Source organism: Macaca fascicularis, chromosome 2 (genome assembly GCF_037993035.2).
Source record: "Macaca fascicularis isolate 582-1 chromosome 2, T2T-MFA8v1.1".
Lineage (NCBI taxonomy): Eukaryota > Metazoa > Chordata > Mammalia > Primates > Cercopithecidae > Macaca > Macaca fascicularis.
The window spans coordinates 92,815,090-92,841,350 of NC_088376.1; the positions used below are offsets into that span (position 1 = coordinate 92,815,090).

Consider the following 26,261-nt stretch of genomic DNA (forward strand, 5'->3'; position numbering starts at 1 on the left):
AACAAGGCACAGGAAATGTTAGGAAGCCAAGATGTCTGGTCACTTTCTGCTTTAATTTTTCATCACCACTTAAAGTTTTATCATATTTAATTATCTTTGTTATTTTCCAGGTAAATAATATTGAAAACATTTTATGTGAAGACAGTGCATTTTTATTGGGGGATATTGAAGTTTATCATTAATTGATATAGTTCAATATAGATCAAACATTCATAATTGCAGTCCTCTTAAACGAATATTTCTTGCCTCTGACATGAATATAGTGCTCAAAGATCCAGACAGCAATCCATACAGCTTACTTGATAATACAGAATCAGATCAGACTGCAGACACTGATGCCAGCGAATCTCATCACAGTACTAACCGTCGTAGGCGGTCTCGTAGACGAAGGACTGATGAAGATGCTGTTCTTATGGATGGAATGACTGAATCTGATACAGCTTCAGTTAATGAAAATGGGCTAGGTATGTAAGCACTTAGGGAAAAGAAATACGTATATATATATATATATATAAATTGTATACTATTGTTAGTGTATGAAGCTTTTTTCAAAGAAAGTATGCAATTCACAAATTGACCTTTTCTTAGTGTTTACTTGGAACAAGGTAGATAGCTTTTTGTCTGTCTTAAATGTTTAGTTCTCAGATTTCTTATAGCCAAATTATTTGAAACTTGGAGGGTTAAAGTGCCCTTTGATGCCATTAAATCAGTACGGCAAGGTACTTAGTGCTTTTATTGTCCCCAAGCTAAAATCAGGCTTTCATCTTACCTCTTTTAAAATAATTATAAATGACACTGGTAAAGGTATATATATCAAGAGTAGGCATTAATTTTCAAGGGCTAAAATGTCATTAACTTCGATATAAACCAAACTGTACTAGAGAGGAAAACTGTGTCCCTGAATGATGGCAGTTTAAGTCTGAGAGTTTTACTGTGAGTTAAAACCCTCTGAATTTCCAGATGATAATTCCATTTTTAATCCATTTGGAATGCTGAAAGCTACAAAAATGTATTTCCTGTCAGTAAACATTTGTTGTTTTATTTTTGGTGTTTAATTAAAAGTTTATTTTTACCCTTTAAATCTTTGAAGGAAAGGTTTTTTTTTTTGTTTGTTTGTTTGTTTTTGTCAGAATAGTTCATGGTAAACTTTGCAATTACAGATGATAGTGAAAAAAAACCCCAGCGACGCAATCGTAGCCGCAGGCGTCGCTTCAGGGGTCAGGCAGAAGATAGACAGCCAGGTAACTTGAGTGGACCTGTTGACAACATCAGGTTACAAGCATGAAAAAAATGTCATATGTCTGCTTTCTAAATATATTATACTTACATGTACACATGTGTGCATATACATTCAAAATTTGCATTGCATAAATTGTTTATTCAACTAATAAGACTACTACTATTAAGAAAATGCATTCTTCCTTCACAGTGTGTTAGTAACTTGTCTAATTGAACTAATGTTGTGTCCTAATTGTTTACATGGAAATACTGTTGAGAAGACCATTTTGTTCACTTGCCGGTTTCTTCACACTTGAGATGGGGCCTGCCATCCCAGGGACTATGTTGTAGATTGTGATTGAGGTTGATTGGCAAAACTGGGCAGCTTTTGCATGGTGCCTGCTTACTGTATCTGAATTCAGCACCTCATTTTTGTGGGAGTTGTAATACCCACAATTTAAAAAAGCATAAAAGAGAAAAATATTTGAAGGTGTCTTTAACCTAATACGAGGAATGCATGTTATGTTTTTGTTTGTTTATTGTAGTGTGATGCCTTTTCCCTTACACCCACTAACTATTCAAATTAATAGTACTGACTTTTAGAATGTTTATTTTATGTAGTCATTAATTCTTAGTAACTTCAAAGAAAGTTGTTTGCTGTGTCTATTATTTTGAACATAATTCCATTTCCTATGTACAGAGAATCACATGTATATTCACAATGAAGCAATTGTGTGCACCAGAAATAAACCCCTTTCAAACTAACCAATTTTTGCATTCTTTCCAAAACCAGTTCTTTTATGTGTTTTCCCCAAATAAAGAATGTAAATTCTGGCATCTTTACTATTTTAAATTTAGTGGTTGTAGAGACATTTGGGAAAACTGATTAAGATAATTAGTTTCCATCCCTAAAAGTTCATGTTTTAAAGATAGTTGCAAAATTTTAGAGCAATTAAATATTGTCAAAAAATTGGAAGTGTCCAGAAAATACTGGTTTTCCTTCTCCTTCTTTCCTCCCCTCCTTTAATGTTGGAAATATATTTTAGGGCTGAGCGCAGTGGCTCATACCTGTAATCCCAGCACTTTGGGAGGCCAAGTGGCAGGATTGCTCGAGCCCAAGAGTTTGAGACCAGCTTGGGCAGTGGGATCCTGTCTAGAGAAAATACAAAAATTAGCTGGATGTGCTAGTGTGCACCTGTAGTCCCAGCTACTCTGGAGGCTGAGGCGGGAGAATCACTTTAGCCTGGGAGGTCGAGGCCGCAGTGAAGGGTGATCGTGCCACTGCACTCTAGCCTGGGTGACAGAGTGTGACCCTGTCTCAAAAAAAAAGAAGTGTTTTAGATGAAGACATTATTTCATTTTTTGAAGGTGGTACAGCAGTGATACATTTTCTGGCCCTACTGTAAACAAGAAAATTCAGGCTATCAGTATGAATGTAACAATATATTACAGCATTTATTAACTAGATACATGCTGGTTTATTACCAAGTCAGCAGGCATAAACGGAGTAACAGTGGGGTTTGTTGGAGAAGAGGCAAAAATTTCTGTATGGTATTAATTGCAACTTGAGTAGTTTGGAGGCTTCAACAGTTTGACAATGATTTCTGTTCCATACTGCATCTGTTCCTTTTTTACTACTTCTTTGGGATTACTACTTCCCTCTTTTAAAACTTCTTGCATTTCCTAGCTTGCCCCTTCTCCCAAAAGATAGGGTGGGTGAAACAAGCACAAAATTGTTACCCTTGATCCTGGTAGCAGTTCTAGGAGGCAGCCTCCATCTAAAGTTAACATCAACATTCTCTTTAAAACACTCATTTAATTTGATCTCATCTGCTCAAAATTTCTTGCTGCTCTTCGTGTAAATTAAGCAGTGAATATTCTTTACCATTCTTAGAATGTGACAATACACACTGGTGTCCAGTTGATTAACTTGGATCCCTTAGAGGAAATTCTAGAGTCCATGTCATTACACAAATTGCCTGTATTTTTTCTAGATATTGTTATTTATTAATCTGTATTGGATTTTTAAGGGGCTTTGTATTATAAGGACTGGCTATGAACAGGTTTTTATTTGAATTAACAGAGGTTTCTTTTGGCTTCCTTTTATTTAGGTAGGGGATACCCCAGCTAAGTGCTTGCTGATTTAGTTGAAAACTGTATCAAAATATATTATTCTATCTCTGTACACAGTGGATGAAAGGTTCTAGGAATTGTTTCAACATGTGTTAGGTTGGTGTAGTTTTTGCATCCCTCCCAAAATGGTGAAAACCACAATTACTTTTGCACCAACTTAATTTAGCAGCAGGGTTTCCAGTTAGATGTTTAGGTGTCACTGAGGGCCGAACTTGGAAACAGTGCATTTGCTATGCTGTTCCCCACACTGGCTAGAATTGTTCTTGTAATAGGTTTGCTGCCATGTATATAGACATAATAAAGTGGATTATTACAATAGCCCTTTTCCCAATATTGTAAACTTTTTAATGTAGTTATAAATATATTAGCAATGAATTTAATTTAAAAAAGCCTCAAGATGAGCGTACTGAGTTTCTTACAGTTTGGAAGGAAAGAGGTAGTTTCAGATTTGAAACATCTTTAGTGGTTTTCTAGTAAATGATATATGTAAGTTCTTAAATAGGTTGTTCCCTTGTAGTTTTAAAAGATATACACGATAGTTCTAGGAAGTTCTTGGATCTTATGACAGTGTTAGCATGTTAATTCATAATTAAGAAACATGAATTGTAAATACTATCCAGCTTTTTATCATACCTGAATGATTTAGTTGTTTTCATAGAATTTATACTTTATGGACCAATTCTCCCCATACCTAGTGACTTTAAATAAATAATTTAAAATTTACCGGAGTTTTCATTCTTCACATAATTAACTTGCTCCCATAATTTAAAATATATATTGTGCTTTTACATATCAGGGATTTTCTAAAACAGTTTGTGATAGAAAATAATTATTTGAAAGAAAAAAGGGTGGTTCTTTTGATATTTCTTAAAATCAGTGAATTCTAAGTTTCAATTCTTTTTTTTTTTTGAAACAGAGTTTCACTCTTGTTTCCCAGGCTGGAGTGCAGTGGCACAATCTCAGCTCATTGCACCCTCCACCTCCCAGGTTCAAGCAATGCTGTTGCCTCAGCCTCCTAGGTAGCTGGAATTACAGGCTGTGCCACCACGCCTGGCTAATTTTTCATTTTTAGTAGATGGGTTTTCACCATGTTGGTTGAACTCCTGACCTCAGGTGACCCGCCCACTTTGCCTCCCAAAGTGCTGGGTTTACATTTGTGAGCCACCATGCCCGGCCCTAAGTTTCAGTTCTTGAGTGTTGATGTATAAAGTGAGTCAGTCCACATACTGTAGAACATAGGTAATTTGTTGAAGTTGGGTTGACGGTAGGGTGTTAGTTTCGTTTAGTCTTTTTCCTAATTCACTACTGCTGCTACTTTGCAAATACACATTTAAGATAGTCCCTACCAAGACTGACAAAGGGGGCGTGGGAGGGGTGTCACTGAATACACTCTGGACCTTTTCCCAGTCTGATCAATGTCCACATTTTTAGGGTGGTGGTCTGTCATCTTTAGTTTGCTTGTAGTTTCTTATTTTAATCACTCAGAATAGTTTCTAGTGTGAAACGTTGAAACAAAGCCATAGGATAAACCACACTTGGATATCTTAATTGTGCTTTAAAAAAAAAAAATTGAGTAAATATTTTTGTATTTGATGAAATTTTCAAATTTAAGTATATTATACTATGATTTGGATCAAATTTGCCCCATTTACCCCCACTGACAATTGGAAACACTGGGCTTAGAACACTGCGTTTGTATTTCCTTTTACTGGTTGTGGGTTTCTCTACCAACTTTGTTCCACAACCTTAGGGTCAACCAGAAGCAAATAGCTGGATTCTTGGCAAAGAGGAATTTAATCTAGATTTCCTCAATCTCAAGCTTGAAATTTTCTTCAGCACCAAAAACCCTGGCAGATTTTTAAAGCTTTGTTTTTGGTTGGAGGTGATACCCAGCTTAAGAAAATTTTGACACTGGGTGACCCACCACTAGTTTAATAGTGAAATTACCCTTTATCCATAAATAAACTTTAGAAATATTTTTTCAACACCTGTAATTTTTTTCTCATCTTTAACAGTCACAGTTGCAGATTATATTTCTAGAGCTGAGTCTCAGAGCAGACAAAGAAACCTCCCAAGGGAAACTTTGGCTAAAAACAAGAAAGAAATGGTAAGGAGAATTTAACCTGTAGGTTTTTGTTGTTTTTTTAATTTTTGGTATGGTTTAGCTTTATTTTTTTACTATTACTGTGTGATCACTTGTTTCCACAAATAGACAATACTATTTTACTTAGACTCTTGAATATGTTCTTGGCCCCAGATAACTGAAGATATGCATGCTTGAGCCTGAAATGCTTTTTAGTTAGAGCTCCAAATAGCATTTATAAAATTCAATCTGCCCAAAGATATTGGGCATAGAGACTGTTGCCTAATTCAGGAGCAATAGGCTATATACCTCTTCTCATTGATGGATATAGACCTTTTAAATTTTAGTTCTTTTAAATGCTTTACGGTATTTGATATGTAAATGTGATTTTTCAAAAGGTGAGTAAAGTAGGTGATTATTTAAATGTTTAATATTAACTGTTTATGTCATTTTCATGGTGAGCTTTCCAGTGTTTTAAAATTAGGTACAGTTTTCGTTAGTTCAGATATTTTGTGTGGTTTGGGCACTGCTAGGTACTAGAGATACAAAGTTGGAAAGACCCATAGAGTGGAATACTTTGGTATTTGTTTTGATTTTTAGAGACGTTTTAATACTTTGATCCATTGTGGCAAATGAAACTGAAAATTTTCATTAGCTAATTAATGTTTATGTAGCTGTTTTCCTCCTCAGCTATAGATTTCATTTATAAAGAAGTTGAAAAAGTTGTCTCCCTTTGGCAGGCAAAAGATGTGATTGAAGAGCATGGTCCTTCAGAAAAGGCAATAAACGGCCCAACTAGTGCTTCTGGCGATGACATTTCTAAGCTACAGCGTACTCCAGGAGAAGAAAAGATTAATACCTTAAAAGAAGAAAACACTCAAGAAGCAGCAGTCCTGAATGGTGTTTCATAAACTGAAGAAGTTCCTAGTTTACAGTTCTTTTACATTACATTTACAATAGTGCTTGTACAAGCTTGCCAAAGATAGAATATGGATCGCCAGTCTTTACATCGCACTTTCAGTTCCTCCATTTGGAATTCAAAAAGGGGAGGGATCCTGAAGAAATCATATGTTAAACATACTTTGACACCTACTGTGTTATAAAATATATCATCAGATGTGCCTTGAGAATAGTATATGTAACATTAAAAAAAAGTTGCTGGCTATAGGAAATGTTATTTTGTTTTCAAAATATGGCAGAGATGGGGGGTGGTGGGTGGGGTGGGATCCCTAACGTAATATTCTTTATGAAAGCATTAGCTGCTTTTGTTACATTTTTAATATGCAACCACTTCTTCACCTGAGGAAAACTAGAATGAAATGCAGTCTAAAATATTTTGCACTGAATTGTAATTTCTTCATTAGTTTAGTCTGGAAACTGGTCTGTTTTAATGTGTTTTTTAAATGCTGTATGTAGAGGAAAATCTGCAGACCACTGGAATACATTTGTTAAACTCATCTGCAGGGACACTGGGCGATACTTGGCAGTGACTGTTCTACCTTGAGGCTTTGTTTGGTTTATTTATTAAAGTGTACAGTATTTAAAAATCAAACATAGCTTTAGTTAAAACACTAAGCTGAATTAGTCATGTCCATTCAGACATAACCTGAACTACTGAAAAGATCAATTTCCAGAAGGTTTATTCTGTATAAACTACATGTTAGTCTTCAGTAGAGTATCTTTTTTTTTCCTTTTTTTTTTTTTTATTTCGGTTGTTTGATGTGCAATATGTTTTTGTATGCAGGTAGTAAATAAACTTTGATCTTCCATTTGCTGAATTTTTTTAACTTTCTACTTTTTACACCAATTGTTGCAAAGTAGTTGGAGCTATTTATAGGCTTAGGATAGTATACTTTGCTTTTTAAAAAGCAGTTATACTTGCTGGTAAATAGCATTAAAATGTCAGCTGGCATTTAATCATTTTGTAATGAATCCTCTGAAATCTTAACACAAGTTTAGGCTGTTAGATGCATAGGTAATTAATAATACATGTGATAATTAGGAAAAAAAACCTAACAAAATTCTAATCAAAGGCAACTTTGGAAGACAATGGGGGATAGAAGGTATGACAAGCAACTTTTAAATAATAGGCCAATGTTTTGCTTCTTGATTCTCAACTTATTTTGAAGGCTCTCATACCAGTGACTAAAAATCAGTTATTAAACTTTATATGTTTTAGCCAGAGCTTAATTTTTATGAAGATAAAGACATGAAGTTTAACAGTGGTACAACAATTAGTACAGCTAATTTTGAGGTCAAGTCAATTGTTAGAAGGCTTTGTTCCACAATATCATATAGACCACTGAACGAAGAATGACAGCCCTTTGCATCATTTGGCATACGAAAAGTGTTTTTTGTGTGCATAGTTTAATTTTTTATGTGCATAAAAATGTGATTTTATATGATCTGAAGGATAATTCAGGATACAGTTTAAAATGTAAAATTTGCCAGGTCAGTATATATAACCCTAGTCCTCAAATTAATTATAATTAGGTTAAGTGCTTTTTCCTGAAGCCTTCTGATTGGTTCTTGGTAACAGAATTTTAAGGTGTGAGTAGTGCAACTCTTGTCCTTTATATATAAAAGGTATCAAGTAATTTCATGTTGTGATTTAAAAAAAATTACCCACAAATATCTTTTTTTAAATCGATCAAAGTTAGAAACAGTTTAAATAGTCTCAGTTCTCTTACATAATTGGGTTAAAAATTATAAGGTATTAGAGGAACTTTAATGCCAAATTGGCAAATTGGTAAATAAAAAAAATGATTTTTCATTCTCTCCCATGTAGAATAGTCAGATACACTAAAATCCTTTTTCCATAAAGATTGTTTCAATGGGAATGGAAGAAACAAAATCTTATAGCTGAACCAGTTCTTCATACTAGCAATAACCACACTAAGTTCATTATTTTACAAATGACTAAACCCAGTGTCTTGTCCTTTAAAAAATATAGGTACTGCAGAATTGTGATAAATATGCATTTGTTTTTTTAAAGAGAGCCCACTCCCCAAATGGTAGCCATTAATTCAGGTAGTCTTCTAAATGTATTTGAGCGGGGTCCGTCTTTTTGGCTGCTATCCTAGTTAGATGAGATGTTGCTATGGGAAGAACTTGCCAGTATACACTAAACAGACACTTAAGCAAAAGATACATTCTGGAGCCAGGCGCGGTAGCTCATGCCTTTGGTTCTAGCTCCTCAGGAGCCTGAGGTGGGAGCATCATTTGAGCTCAGTTCTGCGCCATTGAGACCCTCTTTAAAGAGAAGGAAAAAAGGTATTCTGGAAGGTCTTGTGCAGTTCCAACAATGTTTCAGCATATATATATATGAATTCATACGATACCTGAACGGAATCACGAAGTAACAGCTGAGATTATATGGTAGCAAAAATGACCTGCTTTTCCTGAAGCTTTGGGAGGCCTACGATTCCTAGTTTAGGCATCATGATCTTTGTTAAGCCTTAAAGGGGGCTAAAACTTCTGCAACACGTCAGACATAATTGGCAGAAGTATAATAGGAATGCACAAATCTTTGTTTTGAAATAATCATGTATTTTAATGTGGAATTAGAAGCAGCACATCAAACTGGTGAGTTCATAGAAACTTACCTCAGATGCTGCTGGGTTCCATTGCCGTTGTGTTAAGTCACGTATTTTTGTAGCTGCTGTTAGCTGTGTCTAGTGTTTTGTAACCTAAGGAGGGTCTTATAAAAGTTGGTATGTTAACTAAATCTTGGATTGGGAAATAGCACCATTTGTATCCTCTGCAAACAGATTTATGCTTTTGAGGTTCAAACCAACTAGTGTTCTCATAGGCTGTTGCCTAAGGACAGATAAAAATGGAAAACAGGCTGTGTCCAGGGACAGATGATTGGTTGGTGATTAAGAATGGCAGTAAAGGAAAATTACACCCGGATTTTCTTCTGTAAGGTTTCAAGGAACTTGGATTTGAACTGAATCTACTGTTTTGGAAAAAAATCCCAACAAAAAGGATGTCTGTTATTGTCTCAGTCTTCCTGTCTTTGCTACACGATTTGGATCCCTTATGCTTTTTCATAAGAATATGTGTTTGCTATAGTGAATTTGCTAGCCCCCCCCCTTTTTTTTTAAATTTCAGTTCTTTATTAGAACGTGTACTTGAATGGACTACAGTTGCTTATAACCCATGTTGATCTTTGATAGTATTTGGGGTTTTATTTCAGGAGCTTTTGCAATAAAGCAGGAACTGCAATCTGCTTAAAGTCAGACTGTTAGGAAGTGGTGTTAACTTAAAACTGACTTAAGCCCATTACATTGAACAGTAGGAAATCACCACTTTTGTAAGGGTCAAAAATGATCAACTATTAACAATTTCTTTAATTACAAATTTTAAAAAAGTTTATCAGTATATCACTTCAGATTCATCTGTATCTTCTGTACTAGTACTTCCAGTACTGAGGTAAGGTACACAATTCCCCTGGAAAAACTATACTCTAGTTTTGTAAGATGATTTCCCAGTCCATTTGCTTGTTTCTTCTTTTGATAATTCAAAGAGATGCTTTAGGTGACAGTACAGAATTAGAAGCCACTATTTTAGCTCTATAAACTTTTTCTCTATGGTTTCAGTTTTATGCAACCAGAGAGGGCTGGATGAGTTGGTATCTTTAAGGCCCTTCCAATGGTAATTTGAGTCTAGTCACATGTCAGACCCTGGGCAACACCTAACCGAATGCCCAAGTATTCTCATAAGGAGTATGCCAAACTTAAGTGGTGTTTGTTTTACATATGTATCCATCCCAGACATTTTCAACTATGCTGAATGCAATCTATAAGATATTCCAAACAAGGACAAAGTAATTTTTCACAAGTCTTACAGCCCCACTATTAAGTATGCTACTTATTAGCTTCTTGAATTTCTTTGTATTTCAGTGATTGGTATGTTCTTTTTATTTTTGGAAAGTTTTTACCTCTTTGTACCCTCTTAATTGGATTAACTGTAAAATGTACGTACTAATTTATTAGTTTTAGAGAATATTTTCATTAAAAATATTTTCCAATAGTTTTTCTAGATAAACAATTTTTACTTAATTGTTGCCTGGTTGCTTAAATTTCAACCTCTTTAGACTTCCTTTTTCAGCTAACTTGGCTGTCTTCAGGTTGTGAAAAAAAATGTAAACATATATTTGAAATTTCATTAACTGAAACTGCAGTAAGGTGGCAGCAAATGTTAACCACAACAGATTATCCCATATCATTGGACTGTTCTATTATTGGGTCAGGAATAATAGGTGACACAGGATAGAAGCTCTTCCTATATATATCTTGTTACTAAGGCAGTAGTTGGCTCTAAGCTGAAAAACAGCACACTGTACAGCAGTCCAAAAACTAAAACCAGAGCTTAGGTCATTCAAGTTAACTGGTACTCAAGGTTACTCATTCCAGGATACTTTACATAACCAAAAACCTAGGATAGCATTCTACATAGTAATTTTTTTTTACTTTGTTTACATAAAATTTACAGGTTTTTTTTTTTTTTTCCTTTTTAGCTTAGTCTGTTCTTTGACATTGTTGATCCATGTTCTAAATTTTCCTCAGATTTAACCTGTTTGGAGGCTCATGTGCACTCAGAATGTGAACCTACTACAAGCTTCTGAACTGCAAAACAACTTTTTTTTTTTTTTTTTGAGACGGAGTCTCGCTCTGCCGCCCAGGCTGGAGTGCAGTGGCTGGTGCGCCCCTCCCGAAGCTGCGCGCTCGGTCGAAGAGGACGACCATCCCCGCTAGAGGAGGACCGGTCTTCGGTCAAGGGTATACGAGTAGCTGTGCTCCCCTGCTAGAACCTCAAAACAACTTTTTTTTAAGGTCACTGTCAACCTTATACAATTTCTCATGATTGAAAGAGAACTTCTCATTCCAACCTAAAACACCACTAACCCGTTTAAAAATGAAGCATTATGCCTGAGTGAAATTTTATTTTTAGACATTTCTGATACTAAGTTTTCTTATGGGAGCCCATATATATTCAGTATACTGAATTTACACAGCTTTCAGTGTGGCAATAAGCTAGTTCCCTGATTTTTCTCAGTTCTCATTGGTATTCTATTTAAATGTTTCCATAAGTACTCATCATTTGGAAAATAGTTGATGGCAGGGCAGGATAACTTGCTTAAAACTAAAGTTGGAGAAAGAGTTAACTTCCAGGACAACCCATTATAGCTCACTTCTTACCAACAAAGCAGTATACAGCACCTTAGGACTCATTTCTAATAATGTCAACCCAGATGGCCAGTAAAGCCAAAAGGGAAGAGGCTAAGTGACTCACAGAAATCTCTGAATTTGAGGTCTAATATGAAGGCTATAGATAGGAATTCCCCACAAACTTCTAATGAGGACTAATATGAACATAGCAAATTGGAGAAGACAGCCAGGACCTAATTCTAGTTTCACTAGCTGTGGGACCTGAGAAAACGACCACTTGCTCTGGACTTTTGTTTCCCAAGCCATAAAACGTGGAGGAATCCTCACAATTTCAAGTTGGTCATGTATCCTTCCCTTTTACAGAGAAAGCTGAAGCCCCAAAGCTCAGATTTACCTGGCTTCTGCAGAAGTTTAACTTGCAACCTACCTCCCATTCCCTAAGTGTGTTTAATCATGCCGCCTTCTTTAAAATTTATCTGGAAGCACCAATGAATAAAGACAAAGGCCCCAAACTGGATCTGTGGAGATAAATACCAGACTCACATCTCAGTACCATCAAGGAAAACATGCTTAGGTTATCAGAATTGTAAAGCCATAGTACAAAAGTTAGGAGAATGGAACTTGAGATGTAAGAAAGATCAGCCATTCTCAGCATGTCGCCTTGGGTGCTTAACTTTACTAAACTTCCATTTCCTCACATGTAAAATGTACATCATAATAACCAGTCTACTGAGAGATACAGGAAGAATACTTAGCACAGTGCTAGTACATTGTAAGTACTCAAATGTTACAGACCAAGTATTTTGTAAGAAAATACCAGTAAAAGATTAAAGTTTTTTTTATGGATCGTATTGGTATCAATCACCTACCATGATCTTTAGAGCCCTCACATGGATGACATTTAAATGTTGTTTGCCTAACAGCCTTCAATGAAACATGGATTCTTCTACTTAAAAAAGGTAAGCCTTGAGAAAATAAAACTGATTACTATGCAAGAAAAAATGTGCTCTGCTGTGCTCCCTGGTATTATTTTTAAGTGGTTTCCGTTGTTTTAACACCTATCTTAAAACAGGTGTGCTGTCTGCACTGAACACCCAAAAGTATTTATATCTACTAAGTTAAATTTCCCTTTTTAGAGTTAATGCTTCATTGCCTGTCAGCGTATTATCACTGTCTGTCTTTGAAAAATGTGCTTTTAAGTCTTAACTATTTCTTCATAAAGATCTTGTTCAGAGGAACATTTTTTGATTTGTCCAATGGACTGAAATAAAAGGTTAGTAAACCAAAATACAGTTGATCCTCATTATTAGTGGAATTCCTTATTTGTGAATTTTCCTACTCACTAAAATTTATTTGTAACTCCAAAATCAACATCCTTTTCTGGTCATTTGTGAGTATTTGCAGAGTGACAAAAAGTTTAAACCACTTTATGTGCACAAGGCAATGCTCTACTTGTTTAAGCTTTCACACCATAAACAAGTATCCTTTTTGTGGTCTATTTAGTGCCAAGCTTCATGTTTGTGCTTTTTGTTGGTGATTTTGCTGTTTTAAGATGGTTCCCAAGAGTAGTAGTGAAGCGTGCTACCTACTGTTCTTAAATGCAAAGAAGGCTGTGATGTGCCAAGTATGAGTTATAGTGCTGTTGGCTGTTAATTCAAAGTTAATGAAATACTAAAGAATGTTTTCAAGCAGAAACAGGTAGATCAAGGTTATATACTGACTGGCAGACAATATTGTGACCGAAGGGTCACAGAATCTGTATTTCTCTTAGTAACTTGTTCCTTACAGGCGAATTCAGTGTTCACAGCCACCTTAAAGAACAGAATTACCACAAACAAGAACCAACTAACTGTACCTTCATGTCTCCTTGTCCCTGGAAATAAAATAATTTATCTTGCATAAAAGCCTTAGAAGCTAGTGTTTCATCATACACTAAATCACAACAGACTCCATCAGATTTTAAACAAGGGTATAGGATAGAAAACACAAAGAGCAGATACACCTTTACTTTATAAGGCAGATAAATATTACCTCCACTATTTTTTTTAACCTCAAAAGTCCTTGTATCCTTCAATAATTAAGAACCTTATGATGATTTAAGGAAGTTTAGATGGTAGGTAGTAAAATTTATCATCTTAGAGCTACACATAGAAATATTCCTGTTGGGAAATACATACTAATTTATATCAGATGTTTTATACAGGTCCTCTGGTTAAGATCCTTATATATTTTATGTTAGATGAACAGTAAGTAATTTGCCTTTAAACATCATTTAAATTAGTATATAAATTCTAAATAGTCCAAATTAAACATGTTGATATTGAGAACATTTGTTTTCAGTTTTGCTAACAGTGTTTATCATAACAATTGCAGAAGTTTGATTATGTCAAGAAATAGCCAACTGAAGGAATAATTTATAAATGATCAGTACTGTCGAGGGGCTAGCTGAATACAATGTAAATACTTCTCATGCCTGTAATCTAGCACTTTGGGATGCTGAGGCGGGAGGACTGCTTGAACCCAGGAGGTTGAGGCTGCAATGAACTTGTGGTTGTATCAGACCTGTACTCTGAAATATTTATACTATTTTTAATGCATGAAATAAAAATTGTATGTACATAGAATACACACACACCCCTAGGTCAATTTGTTAGGTCTAAGTTGTGGTTAAATTCACTTTTAAATACAAGGTTCCAAGTATCCAAGTTGCTGGGCCAGTTGCCTATACCTGGAACAGCCTTTCCACCGAATAAGGTAAGAGTCCCTACTTAAAACAGTCTGAGCTAATTTCCATCATACTATTTATCACATAGTCTAATTATCAGTTTATCAGTATCCCATTAAAGTGGGGGCTCCCTCAGAGCAAGGACTGTCATCTTCACTTTGCTTTGAAAAGTAGACATAGGTCCCAAATCATCTGCTAAATGAGTAATGAACAATATTTCTATTCAGATGGTGTGTGCTTGCCCATAATTAATATGCAAATATTCTAAACTAATCTGATTTTAAATCCCCAAATTTAAACAAGAAAAATATACCAAGGCTTTGAGATTTAGCTTGTGCTAAATCATTTTTTAAAATTGTAGCTCTGAGGCATTTTATTATAAAAACTTAGTACTCATATACATAAACTAATATGAACTTAAAATTCATCATACATTTACTTCATTTTTTAGCTTGACCTTCTAGTAAATCTTTAGCTTCATTGATTTTGGCTGCTATATAAGGAGATCCTCCTATAGGAAGAAAGAAAAAAGAACAGTTACAATATGGATTCTCAATTTCTGCTTGGTAAAAAGCTACTCTTGTTTCAAGGACTCCAATGCTTATCTGAGGGAGATTTAGCAGAAACAGTGTTTTTAATTTTTAAAAATTAACCCTGACACTGCAACTGGATGACCAGATACATGGTAATATATGTGACCAATGAGAAATGAATTTACGTGGGAGAGATTTCTACAAAAATGACAGCTTTTTAGAAAGCTTAAACTGATAGAAATAGGATTTCTATCACATATACTGGATACATATGTATATGCCTTTGAACTGGTGTTAGCCTATTCATGATTACAGGTCATAAATGAACATCAATTATACCATGATATTCTCAAAGGCTTCTGAGCTGTTTACTGGAAAGATAACAGTTTGCTTTACATCCTTTTTCTGTCCAGTTTTTCTATTATCTACTGTCCCTTCACAATGTCAATCTACAGCTGCTTTCCTACAAATCTGCTGGAGGAGTGATTCTCAAAGTATGGTCTTAGACCAGCAACAAATAACAGGAAACTTAGTATAAATGCATATTTATGGGGCCCAACTGCTGACCTACTGAATCAGAAGCCCTCCATATAATACAAGCTGAATTTCATAAAAGACACTGTGAAATCAGATATCAAACAATTATAACGCTGTTTAAACTGAAAAACCCTCTTTATTAATGAAAGCCCTCTCCTGTATAAGTAAAAGGATACAAACACTAGAACATGAATTCTGTGGTCTAATTTTTGGTATTCAAAGAAATTCTTGGCTTTCCTTCAACACAGCCAAGGCTGCATAGAAGTGTATCAGAAACGAATAAATAAATCCCATTAAGTTTCTATCTAGGTAATCTCCGTTTCAAGGTATCTAAAATGGATAAGGAAAAATGACGTTTTAGTTTTACTGAAATTTAACATCTTAATTTATAATAAATGTAGGCCAAAAAACCCCACAAAACATAGTAATAGTAGCACTTACATCTGCTCACTCTGTAAATAAAGTTTTCACTCAGAATTTAAGATACCAAAAATATATGGCTCCAGCCTAGGAGACAGGACTTACACACAGATTTAAGTGTTTCCCTTCTAATAGCCAGGAATTTGAGATAAAATCCCATTAATAACAACTAGTCACACGAGCAACATCTACAACAAGAATTTAATGGCTACTTACCTTTGTCAGGATGATTTAAAAGCATAATTCGTCGATGAGCATCTCTTATTTTCCCTTTATTGGCAGTAGGGCTAATTAAAAAAAAGAAAAGGTATTTACTTCAACCTACTTCTGTATCACATCAAACAATTGTACGTAAAGGCCAATTAAAGACATTGTGAAACTAGTAAATTAACACAACGATATGAAAAGCTGTTTAGAAACCTCAACACACCCAATGCGTATCCTAAATTGGGGAACTAAACTGCTCCTTAGAAAAGTAAGGCACTCTCAAAAATGTGTTGAACTTGTAATACTCATTACAACAGTCCTTTTATTGATAAGAAAAGCATGTTTAAGGATTTGAAAGTGAAGAAGGCAGAATTTTTTTTTTTTTCTTTTGAGACAGTCTCACTCTGTCACCTAGGCTGGAGTGCAGTGGCTTGATCTTGGCTCACTGCAACCTCTGCCTCGCGGGTTCAAGTGATTCTCCTGCCTCAGACTTCCAAGTAGCTGGGATTACAGGCGTGTGCCACTACGCCTGGTTAATTTTTGTATTTTCAGTAGAGACAGGGTTTCACCATGTTTGCCAGGCTGGTCTTGAACACCTGACCTCAAGTAATCCACCGGCCTTGGCCTCCCAAAGTGCTGGGATTACAGACATGAGTTACTGTGCCTGGCCAAAGGCAGAATTTCACCACACAAAAAAAATGTCAGTTACAGAGAACACTGAACACTGTGATAATCTGCTGAGGAGTCTATCTCTCAATAAATGAAAAAGTGCCTGTGTTTTAGCAAACACTCTAGGAAAAAAGAAAAAGTGCTTAAGTGCTAGTGTGCCTTCTGATTTGAAGGACTGTTTACATCTTAAAAATAACATGAAGGAACAGTACAGTTTCATTGATTAGAATTGGTAATATCAATCTTCCTAGGACAAAATCCCCATGACCCTCTCCTATTAAAGGAGAGAAGGTCTTATATTTCCTCATTGCTCTAGAGTGGTAGAAAAATGCTAAAAATATTAGAGATTATTTTACCTTACACCTAGTATTAATGCTGCTTCCCGTTTTGTCATTTTGGGTTCAAACCCACCTCTATAATAGCCACCACTGAAGGCCTGGAAGAAGAAATGCCATTTGTAAAGAAAGGTTAATACAATAAACAAAGTCGCTTTAAAAAAGAAGTCTGGAAATATTCACAGAGCCAGTAGAAAAACTAAGACATTCCAGAGGACTTTTAAGTGCAACTCCTGAGGTATTAAGAAGTGGCTCCAGAACAGGATCTGGAAGTCTTTTGAGACAAGAGGTTCAAGGGTATTTGAAACAAGACTTTAAGATACATATACAGAAAATACCACTATCAGCTCCTCTGGCCTTGCTATGTCAGAAATCATATTAGTAAAGCCTACAATCACTCTATTCTGTTACACTTAATCACAACATAAATATTCAACAGATGATCACAATCAAATCTATTCTTAACTGTGACCACATAGGGTATGACCAGAACATCAAGTCAAACCCTACAGCCTAATTAACTAGAGTGCTACCTATGTATGACGTTTGGGAGTGCCAGGGCCACATGGTAAGATCGGATCACTTTAGAATCTCATATACCTCTGTGTGTGTCATGCAGAGCAGATAAAGGAAAACAAGAATATGTATAGATGATGCTGAAGGTGATGGTATGTGAAAAAGTGATTATTTCACAAGAAAGTTGGGTCTAGTGGGGTACTAGAATTATCAATACCCCATCCAACTCTGTCACATATAACATCTGATGTTTCAGGGTAGCACCATTACAAAGTTCAGAACTTCTATACTCTCCTTGTGGGAAGCAGGAGAATGGGTCCAAAGCAATCACTTAGAACTTCATGGATATTTGAAAATTTACCCTTCCTTAAGTGTGGCTCTAGGTTTCAAATACAAGCAGCAAAGAATTAGCAAAAGTGTTCATTAAGTCTTACAGATTTTGGTAGGCTTTGAAAAACTTGTTTTACTTGAGGCTCCATATGCTTCATGGCTTGCAAAACATAACGGCCTAAAACCAAAAGCAATAGAATAAGTAAATCTCCAATCTCCCCGACTTCACTTCCACCCCCAAACCATAAACAAACCTGCAAATCCTGCAGCAGCAATGGTCAGTCCAACTGCTACCACTGTACTGGCCTGGTAAGGGGGAGAAGAGTAAATATTTACTTCTCTAATTCCCACCCTTTCTCATTTTGCCCATTCTCCCATCACCAACTCATTACAAACTGCATTTTAATAGGAGAAACAACATTTTTTTTCCTTTTTTTTTTTTTAAGAGGCGGAGTCTTGCTATGTTGCCTAGGCTGGTCTTGAACTCCTGGCCTCAAGCAATCCTCCCACCTAGGCCTCCCAAAGTGCTAAGATTACAGGCATAAGCCACCATGTCTGGCCGAGAAACAACTTTTAAGGCAGAAATATTCTGCCCAGCAATCCTTAAACTACTGCATCTGTTATACCGAATGTATTAAAGTTACCGGATTCATTACTATGGGAAAGACGGCAAGTTCGACTTGCTTATTTACCTCTACAATAGGGAAAAAGATGATTCCCTCCGTTTGAAAACTTCTTTCATCCCCGGACAAATTAGGTTACATTAAAGTTCAATCAAAAGTAGTGGAAATAGGCCGGGCGGGTGGCTCACGCCTGTAATCCCAGCACTTTGGGAGGTCGAGGCGGGCGGATCACGAAGTCGGGAGATCAAGACCATCCTGGCTAACACAGTGAAACCCCGTCTCACTAAAAACACACAAAAAAATTAGCCAGGCGTGGTGGTTGGCGCCTGTAGTCCCAGTTACTTGGGAGGCTGAGGCAGGAGAACGGCGAACCCGGGAGGCGGAGCTTGTAGTGAGTCGAGATCTTGCCACTGCACTCCAGCCTGGGCAACAGAGCAAGACTCTGTCTCAAAAAAAAAAAAAAAAAAAAAAAAAAGGTGGAAATAAGATTTCTGCTACAGAAGGAAAAACTGTTCACAGACGGCTCCTGTAAAATTCTGATAACGCATTTTCGAGGCTAAACGTGGGCTAAACTAGGAGAATATACCTTTGGCACTGCCCTGTTGTTTCCTAACAACAGAGGCCCAAATATGTTCAGGAATTTCCGCATGGAGACGACATCTGTCGGCAAAAGCCAAAGAGAAGGATATAGCAAAGTGGAGCCAGTGCTGTGAAGATGTGTTAGGGCAAGGGCACCTATAATCAAATACGTTTCCACTAATCTCCGAGTCCATGATAGACTTCTGACCTTACAGGAGTTCCAGGCAAGCAACGCCTTAGCGCCCAGAGCCCGTGCGGACAAGAAGCTGGAGAACCGTGCAGAAAGACGATGTAAAAACACAAAGACCCAAGAGGAGCGAGCCAACAGGGCTGTGTCCTGGTGAGTGTGACGCCCCGAAAACCGAAACCTCCCGCCCAGAGTCGCACTAAGGAGCACAACTTCAACTCCACACCTCCGAGGCCGGGAGCTGAGGCTGAGGCCTGGGCCGGATGTTGCTAAGGAGACCGGAAGGCCGCACTCACCATGGCTCCGTCTGCGCTCCCTTGCTTCCACCGGGAGCACGGCTCATCCCAGCTCAGAGAGCGCGGCCAACACCTGCACGCCTTTACCAGAGAGCGACGCAACCCCCAACCTCAAGCACAAACCGCTCAAGCACAGCCGCCCTACGCAACACGGCAGGAGCAGCCGCAAACTAGGCCGGAAAACTGTCGTAAAAGGGGACGCGGAGGAGAAGGAAAGTCGCTCAAGCAGTGGACAGAGCGGAGAAAGCGACTTCGGGTTGGTTGAAGGGTGGGCGGATCTTTTCCTTTCTAGGTGTAGAGGTGGGGCTTCTCTGTGTTTTCTGTCCTTTGCTCCTGGGCGGTGGGTATTTGCAAATTCTTGCAGGAAAGGGCATGGGCAGCTTTACTCAGAACGATTCCCCCCCCCCATCTTAGCACCTCGTTTTGCCTTTATTTTATGTTAATAATTGTCAAGGGTGGTGAATATAGTTAAACATGCTGTGACAGATTTCCACCACGAACCCAAACAAATACGTTGTTACCCAGTGTACTAAACGAGATGCCCAGAACAACAAATGAAACCAACCACACTGTGTTTCAGGGGTTGCTCGGTAGCATTTTTTAATTTAAAAGAACTTCATTTAAGGATGTGATTTGACAAGACTTTGTGAATGTTTGGGTTTTCGTTTTGTAGAATGGGATTAAAGTGTTCATATTCTGAACATGGAATGTCAAGATCCTACAACTGAAAAGGGCTATTTAAAAGTTTTCCTCCTCACCCAAAATAAAAAGTAGGGCTGGATTTTGCCCTTACGTGGACATCAGTTTCATACGTCCCTACATAAATGCTTGAGAAGAGAAAAATAATGGAAACAATAATGGAATTTTACAATGCAATGTTTACATGATCAAAATAAGTTTGGAGTTACTTCCCTCTTAGAATTTACAGATTATTAAGTATCAGTTTACATTGCAATGCAATTCTGCTTTGATGACTTGGTTACTTATTAAACAAATATGCAAAATTTTTGGCTTTGTTTTCCTCATCTGCAAAAACAGTTTGCATTTGATAATCCAAGAGGTCTTCTAGCTCTAAGGTTTTTGTGACGTAATTTATTGTCAATACATGATTTAAGGTGACATCCAGCACTAAGACACTAGCATTAAGTTTATAACTTCCTCTTTTGCCTCTCTTTTATCTAGTTTTTATCCAGCAATTACAAAATAAATAATCAAGTGAGGCATAAGACCTTGGGACCAAATTGGCATCAACAAACTAGAATGCTATCTGGAAAAATTTATTATGCATATTTTTGGTATGTACAAACTATGTAATGCAGTTTTCTGGAGGAACAGATTTGCAATAGAATCTAATTAGCTTTGAGACTTTACAAAAGCCCAGACTCAGGAAATTGGGAGTGGCAACACAGCAAGACACTTTGTTGAGCTGGAGATAGCTCTGTTTTTGGTGGCAGATCAAACTGGAGGTAACCTGGCTCTGTCACTTACTAATACTGTGACTTGGACAAGTTATTTCTGATTGAGTTTCTTCCTCATTTGTAAAATGAAGGTAATGATAACTACCTTGCTGAGTTTTTGTGAATGTAGAGATTATGCACATATTGTGTTCTGCACATAGTTGTCACTCAGTGTGGGGCTCTTATTATGAGGGAAACCAGAGTACAAATTGGAGGGTAGAAGCCTTCCTCATTCTCGTGACACCGCATTCATGAATCTAAGTCTGGTTGCCTCTTACCTACCTGCCAAGATCCTAGAAATAGCCTTGAAAAGTAATCTTTTTAAATGTCCATTGACTGATGAATAGATAATCATTCCTCATTTCTTCCAGCTTCTGATGACTACCAGCATTCCTTGACTTGTGACTGAATCACTGCAGTCTTGTAAGCCAGCATCTTGAAATCTCACTCTGCTCCGACTTCTCCATCTTCACATTGTCCTTCTCTTCTGTTTGTAAAATCTCCTTCTGGTTTCCTCTTAAAGGATATATGTAATTGCATTTACCAGCCACCCAGATAATCCAGGATAATCTCCCCTTCTCAAGATCCTTTATTTGATCATAGTTTCCAAGACTTTGCCATATAAGGTAACATTCACAGGTTCCAAGGATTAGGACCTGATATCTTTGGGGCACATTATTTAGTTTACTATAGAAAGTAATAAAAGACAAAAGAGGGGGTAGGGACAAAAGAATGAGAAAGGACTCAAGCACATCTTCTTAGTTTCTCATCTCAAATTTTTAAATCAGGTAAGTCACTTCTCCTTGGGAAAAAATAAGTGAGAGTTGAGAGCAGTAGCTAAGAGTGTTCTTGCACTGTGGCTTTCAAATATTTTTTGGCTGTCATCCTTAGTAAGAAATATATATTACACTGTGACCCAAGGAGCAAATACATACTTGCGCACACAGATATATATTAGATAATACTTATCCTTACTTCATGAAATGCATACTGGTCTTTTCTGTTTCTTAAAAAAATAAGTGCTAGAAAACCTACTAAACTCACAACCCACTAATTGGTCATCACCTAAAGTTTGGAAATTACCACCGCAAAAGTCCACATTTGGAACTATAATGCCAGGCAAATAAGGGGGTTGCCCCACCAGCTAAAAGCCATGTGCCAGACATTGTACTAAATGCTTTACACAGATTGTTTCATTTCACCCTGTGAAAGTAACATTTACTTCACTATATTGCTATATTGCTGGATGCATTTTGCTTTTCCCCAGATCCTCTCTCTACGTTTTTTTCCTGCTCTGTGCTCCAGAGGAGCAGAAAGGTTAGGAGGGTGAGCTTAATGAGCTGTATCCATGAGCAGCTCTCTTGTTTTCTGCCTTAGGATTCATTTAGGTCTGTGATCAGGAGATCAGAAGGCAGGAGGAAAGTGAATTCATGGTTTTTATTTCTACCTCTCACTTTCTGGTGATTGCTGTAGGCTGACTGAATTGGTCTGCTGAAGAATACTGCTCCTGTTGTGTGCACGTGTTCTGGTCATTACTCCTGCCTCTCACTCCTTCAGATTTAAGGGTAGTCATGCCTTTACTACTGGCCCCTGCTTGCTAGGCACAGGGCACTTGAACATTTTATGCCAGTTTCCCTTCATCCTGTCCACATCTTTGTAAACAGTCCTCTTATTAAACTTTCCATTTGGCTGTGGTCTGAATGTTTGTCTTCCCCCAAATTAATATGTTGAAACCTAATAACCATTGTGATGGTATAAGGAGATGGGGCCTTTGGGAAATGATTAGATCATAATGGTAGACTCCTTGTGAATCAGATTAGCACCTTCATAAAAGAGGCACGAGAGAGACTCTCGTCCCTTCCACCCTGTGAGAACACAGTGAGAAGGAACTGTCTGTGAAACAGAAAGGGGGCCCTTACCAGACACACATTCTGCCTTGGTCTTGGACTTAAGAGTGAAAAGATTTCTGTCTATGAAGACATGGGCCCTCATCAGACACCAAATCAGTCAGGACCTTACTCTTAAAATTCCCAGCCTTCCAGAACGCTGAGAAACAAATTTCTGTTGTTTATAAGCTGCCAGTTTATGGTATTTTGTTATAGCAGCCCAGACTAAGGCAGTATACCATCTGTTTCCAACATGAATAGTGACTATTATTTTTATGCTAATTTTTTTTTAGTTGAAGTCTTACCCTGTTCCCTAGGCTGAAGTGCAGTGGCATGATCCTAGCTCACTGCAGACTCTAACTCCTGGCATCAAGTGATCCTCCCTTCTTAGCTTCCCAAGTTACTGGGACTATAGGCATGAGCCACTGAACCCAGTTTGATGATGACGGTTATAAGAGGCCGTTGTAATAATTCAAATGAGAAGTGATGGTAGCAGTGTTGGTAGAGTGAAGTGGCTGGACTTCTGCTTGTATGTTTAAGGTACAGCTGAAAAAATTGGCTGATGGATAAGATATAGTGTATGAGATAAAGAAGTCAAGAGTGACTCCAAAGCTTGAAGCTTTAGCAGCTTTAAGGATGGATTTGCAACTGAATGGGACTAGAAAAACTTTAGGAAGAGCAAGCAGGAAATGGAAGGCTTTTGCCATGTTAAGTTTGAAATGCCAATGAGATGTCAAAGTAGTGTTGTCTAATAGGCAATTGGACATACAACTCTGGTGTCAAAAGAGAGGTTTGGGAGTCGTCAACCCATGGATAGGCTTCGAGGCCATGGAACACGTAAAGTCATCCTTTGCATGAGTGGAGACAGAACGAAGAGGAATAAGAACTGTGTTTTGGGATACATCTGTGTTTGGAATCGGGACATGAGGAAGAAAAGAGAAAATTATTTAATAGACTGAAAAAGGGTGGGCATAAACCAGGTAAGTGTGGTGTCTTGGTAGCCAAGTGAAGAAAGTGTTCAGTGGAGGAAGGAGTGATTAACTGTGTCAAATGCTGCTAATATTCTTCTGAGGGAGAGCCTTTGGAAACAAAAAAGCAAGACAAACAAATGTTGTTAGTAGTCAAATAATAAAGAATTGAGAATTGACTATGGGAGATCATATTCATGAGAATTTTTGTGGTGTGATGGCAATGAAAGTCTGATTGGAGTGGGTTCAAAAGAGGATGGTAGGAGAGAGAGTGAAGATATGGATTATAAGAAATCTGTTTTGGCCGGGCACAGTGGCTCACACCTGTAATCCCAGCACTTTGGGAAGCCGATGTGGGCAGATCACGAGGTCAGGAGATTGAGACCATCCTGGCTAACACGGTGAAACCCCAACTCTACTGAAAATACAAAAAATTAGCCCAGTGTGGTGGCAGGTGCTTGTAGTCCCAGCTACTAGGGAGGCTGAGGAAGGAGAATGGCGTGAACCTGGGAGGCGGAGCTTGCAGTGAGCCGAGATCGGGCCACTGCACTCCAGCCTGGGCGACAGAGCGGGACTCCATCTCAAAAAAGAAAAAAGAAAAAACAAAAAACAGAAATCTCTCTTAAGGAATTTTGCTGAAAAGGAAATTATAGAAATGGGCAGCGTGAAAGGAGGAAGCAATATAAGGAGAGCCTTGTTTTTTTGAAAAATACAAACAAGAATGAGCTTGGAGTAAGATAGAAGTAAGAAAAGTGATCAGGCACGGTGGCTCATGCATGTAATCCCAGCACTTTGGGAGGCCAAGATGGGCGGATCACAAGGTCAAGAGATCGAGACCATCCTAGCCAACATGGTGAAACCCTGTCTCTACTAAAAATACAAAAATTATCTGGGTGTGGTGGCATGTGCCTGTAGTCCCAGCTACTCAGGAGACTGAGGCAGGAGAATTATTTGAACTAGGGAGGCGGAAGTTGCAGTGAGCTGAGATTGCACCATTGCACTCCAGCCTTGTGAGGAGTGACTCCGTCTCAAAAAATAAATAAAAAAATTAAAAATAAAAGCATTTTTAGCTACTATAGGAATAGGAATGATCTTATAGAGGAGAAAATTTAGAAAAATTCATTGAATTAGGTAATTTAAGAATGAGAAGAAAATGTAGAGACCATATTTCCCCCAGCAGCTTTATTTTATAAATGAGGAAACTGGGCCTCGGATAGGTTGACTGACTTTTCTAAATCCCTGACAGAGTCCAGTAATTTTTGCCTTTCTGTTCACTTTCTAGATATGTATAATGTTAGGGTCATAAAATTAGATGGTCCTAGAATTGTCTTTGCCTGTATTTTCTTACCACTCTTTCTAGGGATTATTCGAGGTCTGGATTAGTGACATCTAAATTCCTCATTAGTAACAATTTAAGCCCAGGGGATCTATCTTGTGTAGGCAGCTGTTCACATAATGCTATGTGGAAAAGCCCTTTGTCTAAAACTCAGTAGGCACTTGGTAGATACTCCCTTCCTTTCCCTTCTTTGTTCCACTCATTTTTGTCTCTTCCTTCTCTCCTTTCTTTCAATGATCCTGCCATCTCCTGATAATCTACTGTGAAAATAAAATAAAATATGGGATCCCAATTCACTACTCCAAAAGAAAAAAAATGGAGCTGAAAACTGACTCATGCAAAAAGCTGACTTTCCTTTTGTTGCTAAGTAGATAGCTACAGCTATCTCAGATAGCTACAAATATCTCCATAGGTAGCTCCTCTATGTTCACCTTATCTTCTGCAAAGTGTTAGTTAACTGAGCATAAGACAAATGCATTATTGACTATTCTCTTCCCTGCCCTTTTTCTCTTGCAACATGTGGATTGCCATACTTTCCTTCTTTCCCCTCCAGCCCATGTTTCCCCTTTAAATATTGAAGCCCTCAAAATTATCTTTGAAAGACGGCGTAGACCACAGACTGTTTCTGTGATTCTGTGTTTATTTCTTCCAGGCATGTCCTTAACCTTAGCAAAATAAACTTCTAAATTGATTGAGACCTGTCTCAATACCTTTTGGTTTACACTACCATTGGGAATTCATCTTATGTCTCCTGTCTGAATGTGAAGTTCTTGGTGAATGATCAGACTGAGATATGATCAACAGACTCCTCTATGAAGTGTTTTAAGAGATCATTTTGGTATTATAACTGGTCAAAGGAAGATTTTAATTGGAGTGCAAAAAAAGAAAGGAAGGAAGGAGAAGATATTTAGAGCAAGAGGGTTTGAGGACAGGCCCAAGTAGGAATGATGTGAGGATCCAAGGCACTGGGGAAGAAGAGGGGATGCTGGGAAGCCAGAAGGGAACACCCAGGGTCCAATCACTTTTTCTTCCAACTGGCCTCATCTGCAT

General features: G+C 37.5%; 3 protein-coding genes across 17 annotated transcripts in view; 2 read left to right on the forward strand and 1 right to left on the reverse strand.

Annotated features, from left to right (window-relative positions):
• Nucleotides 1-7,203, forward strand: part of FXR1 (FMR1 autosomal homolog 1) — a 66,509-nt gene extending 59,306 nt beyond the window's left edge. For 2 of the 6 annotated variants that reach the window (XM_005546474.5, XM_005546476.5), the window contains 4 exons: nt 264-464; nt 1,161-1,241; nt 5,367-5,458; nt 6,175-7,203. In XM_005546474.5, coding sequence (XP_005546531.1) covers nt 264-464; nt 1,161-1,241; nt 5,367-5,458; nt 6,175-6,345 — 545 coding nt within the window. In that variant the 3' untranslated portion in view covers nt 6,346-7,203. The remainder of the gene's footprint in view (nt 1-263; nt 465-1,160; nt 1,242-5,366; nt 5,459-6,174) is intronic. The other 4 variants (XM_005546475.5, XM_005546477.5, XM_005546479.5 and 1 more) reach the window with 2 other exon arrangements.
• On the reverse strand, nt 130-19,731 carry DNAJC19 (DnaJ heat shock protein family (Hsp40) member C19). Of its 5 annotated transcripts, XM_065540244.1 has the most exons (7): nt 19,565-19,731; nt 18,134-18,185; nt 17,984-18,057; nt 17,055-17,134; nt 16,039-16,109; nt 14,766-14,843; nt 130-1,256 (listed from the first exon to the last, which is right to left on the reverse strand). In XM_065540244.1, exons 1-6 carry the CDS (start codon nt 19,565-19,567, stop codon nt 14,773-14,775), a joined length of 351 nt encoding a protein of 116 aa, XP_065396316.1. In that variant the 5' UTR covers nt 19,568-19,731; the 3' UTR covers nt 130-1,256; nt 14,766-14,772. The 5 variants fall into 5 exon arrangements, with proteins under 5 accessions (XP_065396316.1, XP_005546526.1, XP_005546530.1 ...); XM_005546469.4 differs by lacking the exon at nt 130-1,256 and having other exon boundaries at nt 14,678-14,843; XM_005546472.5 differs by lacking the exons at nt 130-1,256; nt 14,766-14,843 and adding an exon at nt 15,519-15,732.
• The window catches only part of LOC107128895 (uncharacterized), a 785,137-nt gene continuing 778,335 nt past the window's right edge, over nt 19,460-26,261 (forward strand). For all 6 annotated transcript variants that reach the window (XM_074031458.1, XM_074031460.1, XM_074031459.1 and 3 more), the window contains exon 1: nt 19,460-19,820. In XM_074031458.1, the coding sequence (XP_073887559.1) occupies nt 19,566-19,820 (255 nt within the window). In that variant the 5' untranslated portion in view covers nt 19,460-19,565. The remainder of the gene's footprint in view (nt 19,821-26,261) is intronic.

Bases quoted from the DNA above. Each gene is read 5' to 3' on its own strand.
- DNAJC19 (XM_065540244.1), bottom strand. The intron at 17,135-17,983 runs GTAAGACTTAAT...TTCTTCTTCCAG, and splicing joins TTCAAAGCCTACCAAAATCT to GCCTTCAGTGGTGGCTATTA. The intron at 14,844-16,038 runs GTAAGTAGCCAT...TTCTTCCTATAG, and splicing joins TTTAAATCATCCTGACAAAG to GAGGATCTCCTTATATAGCA.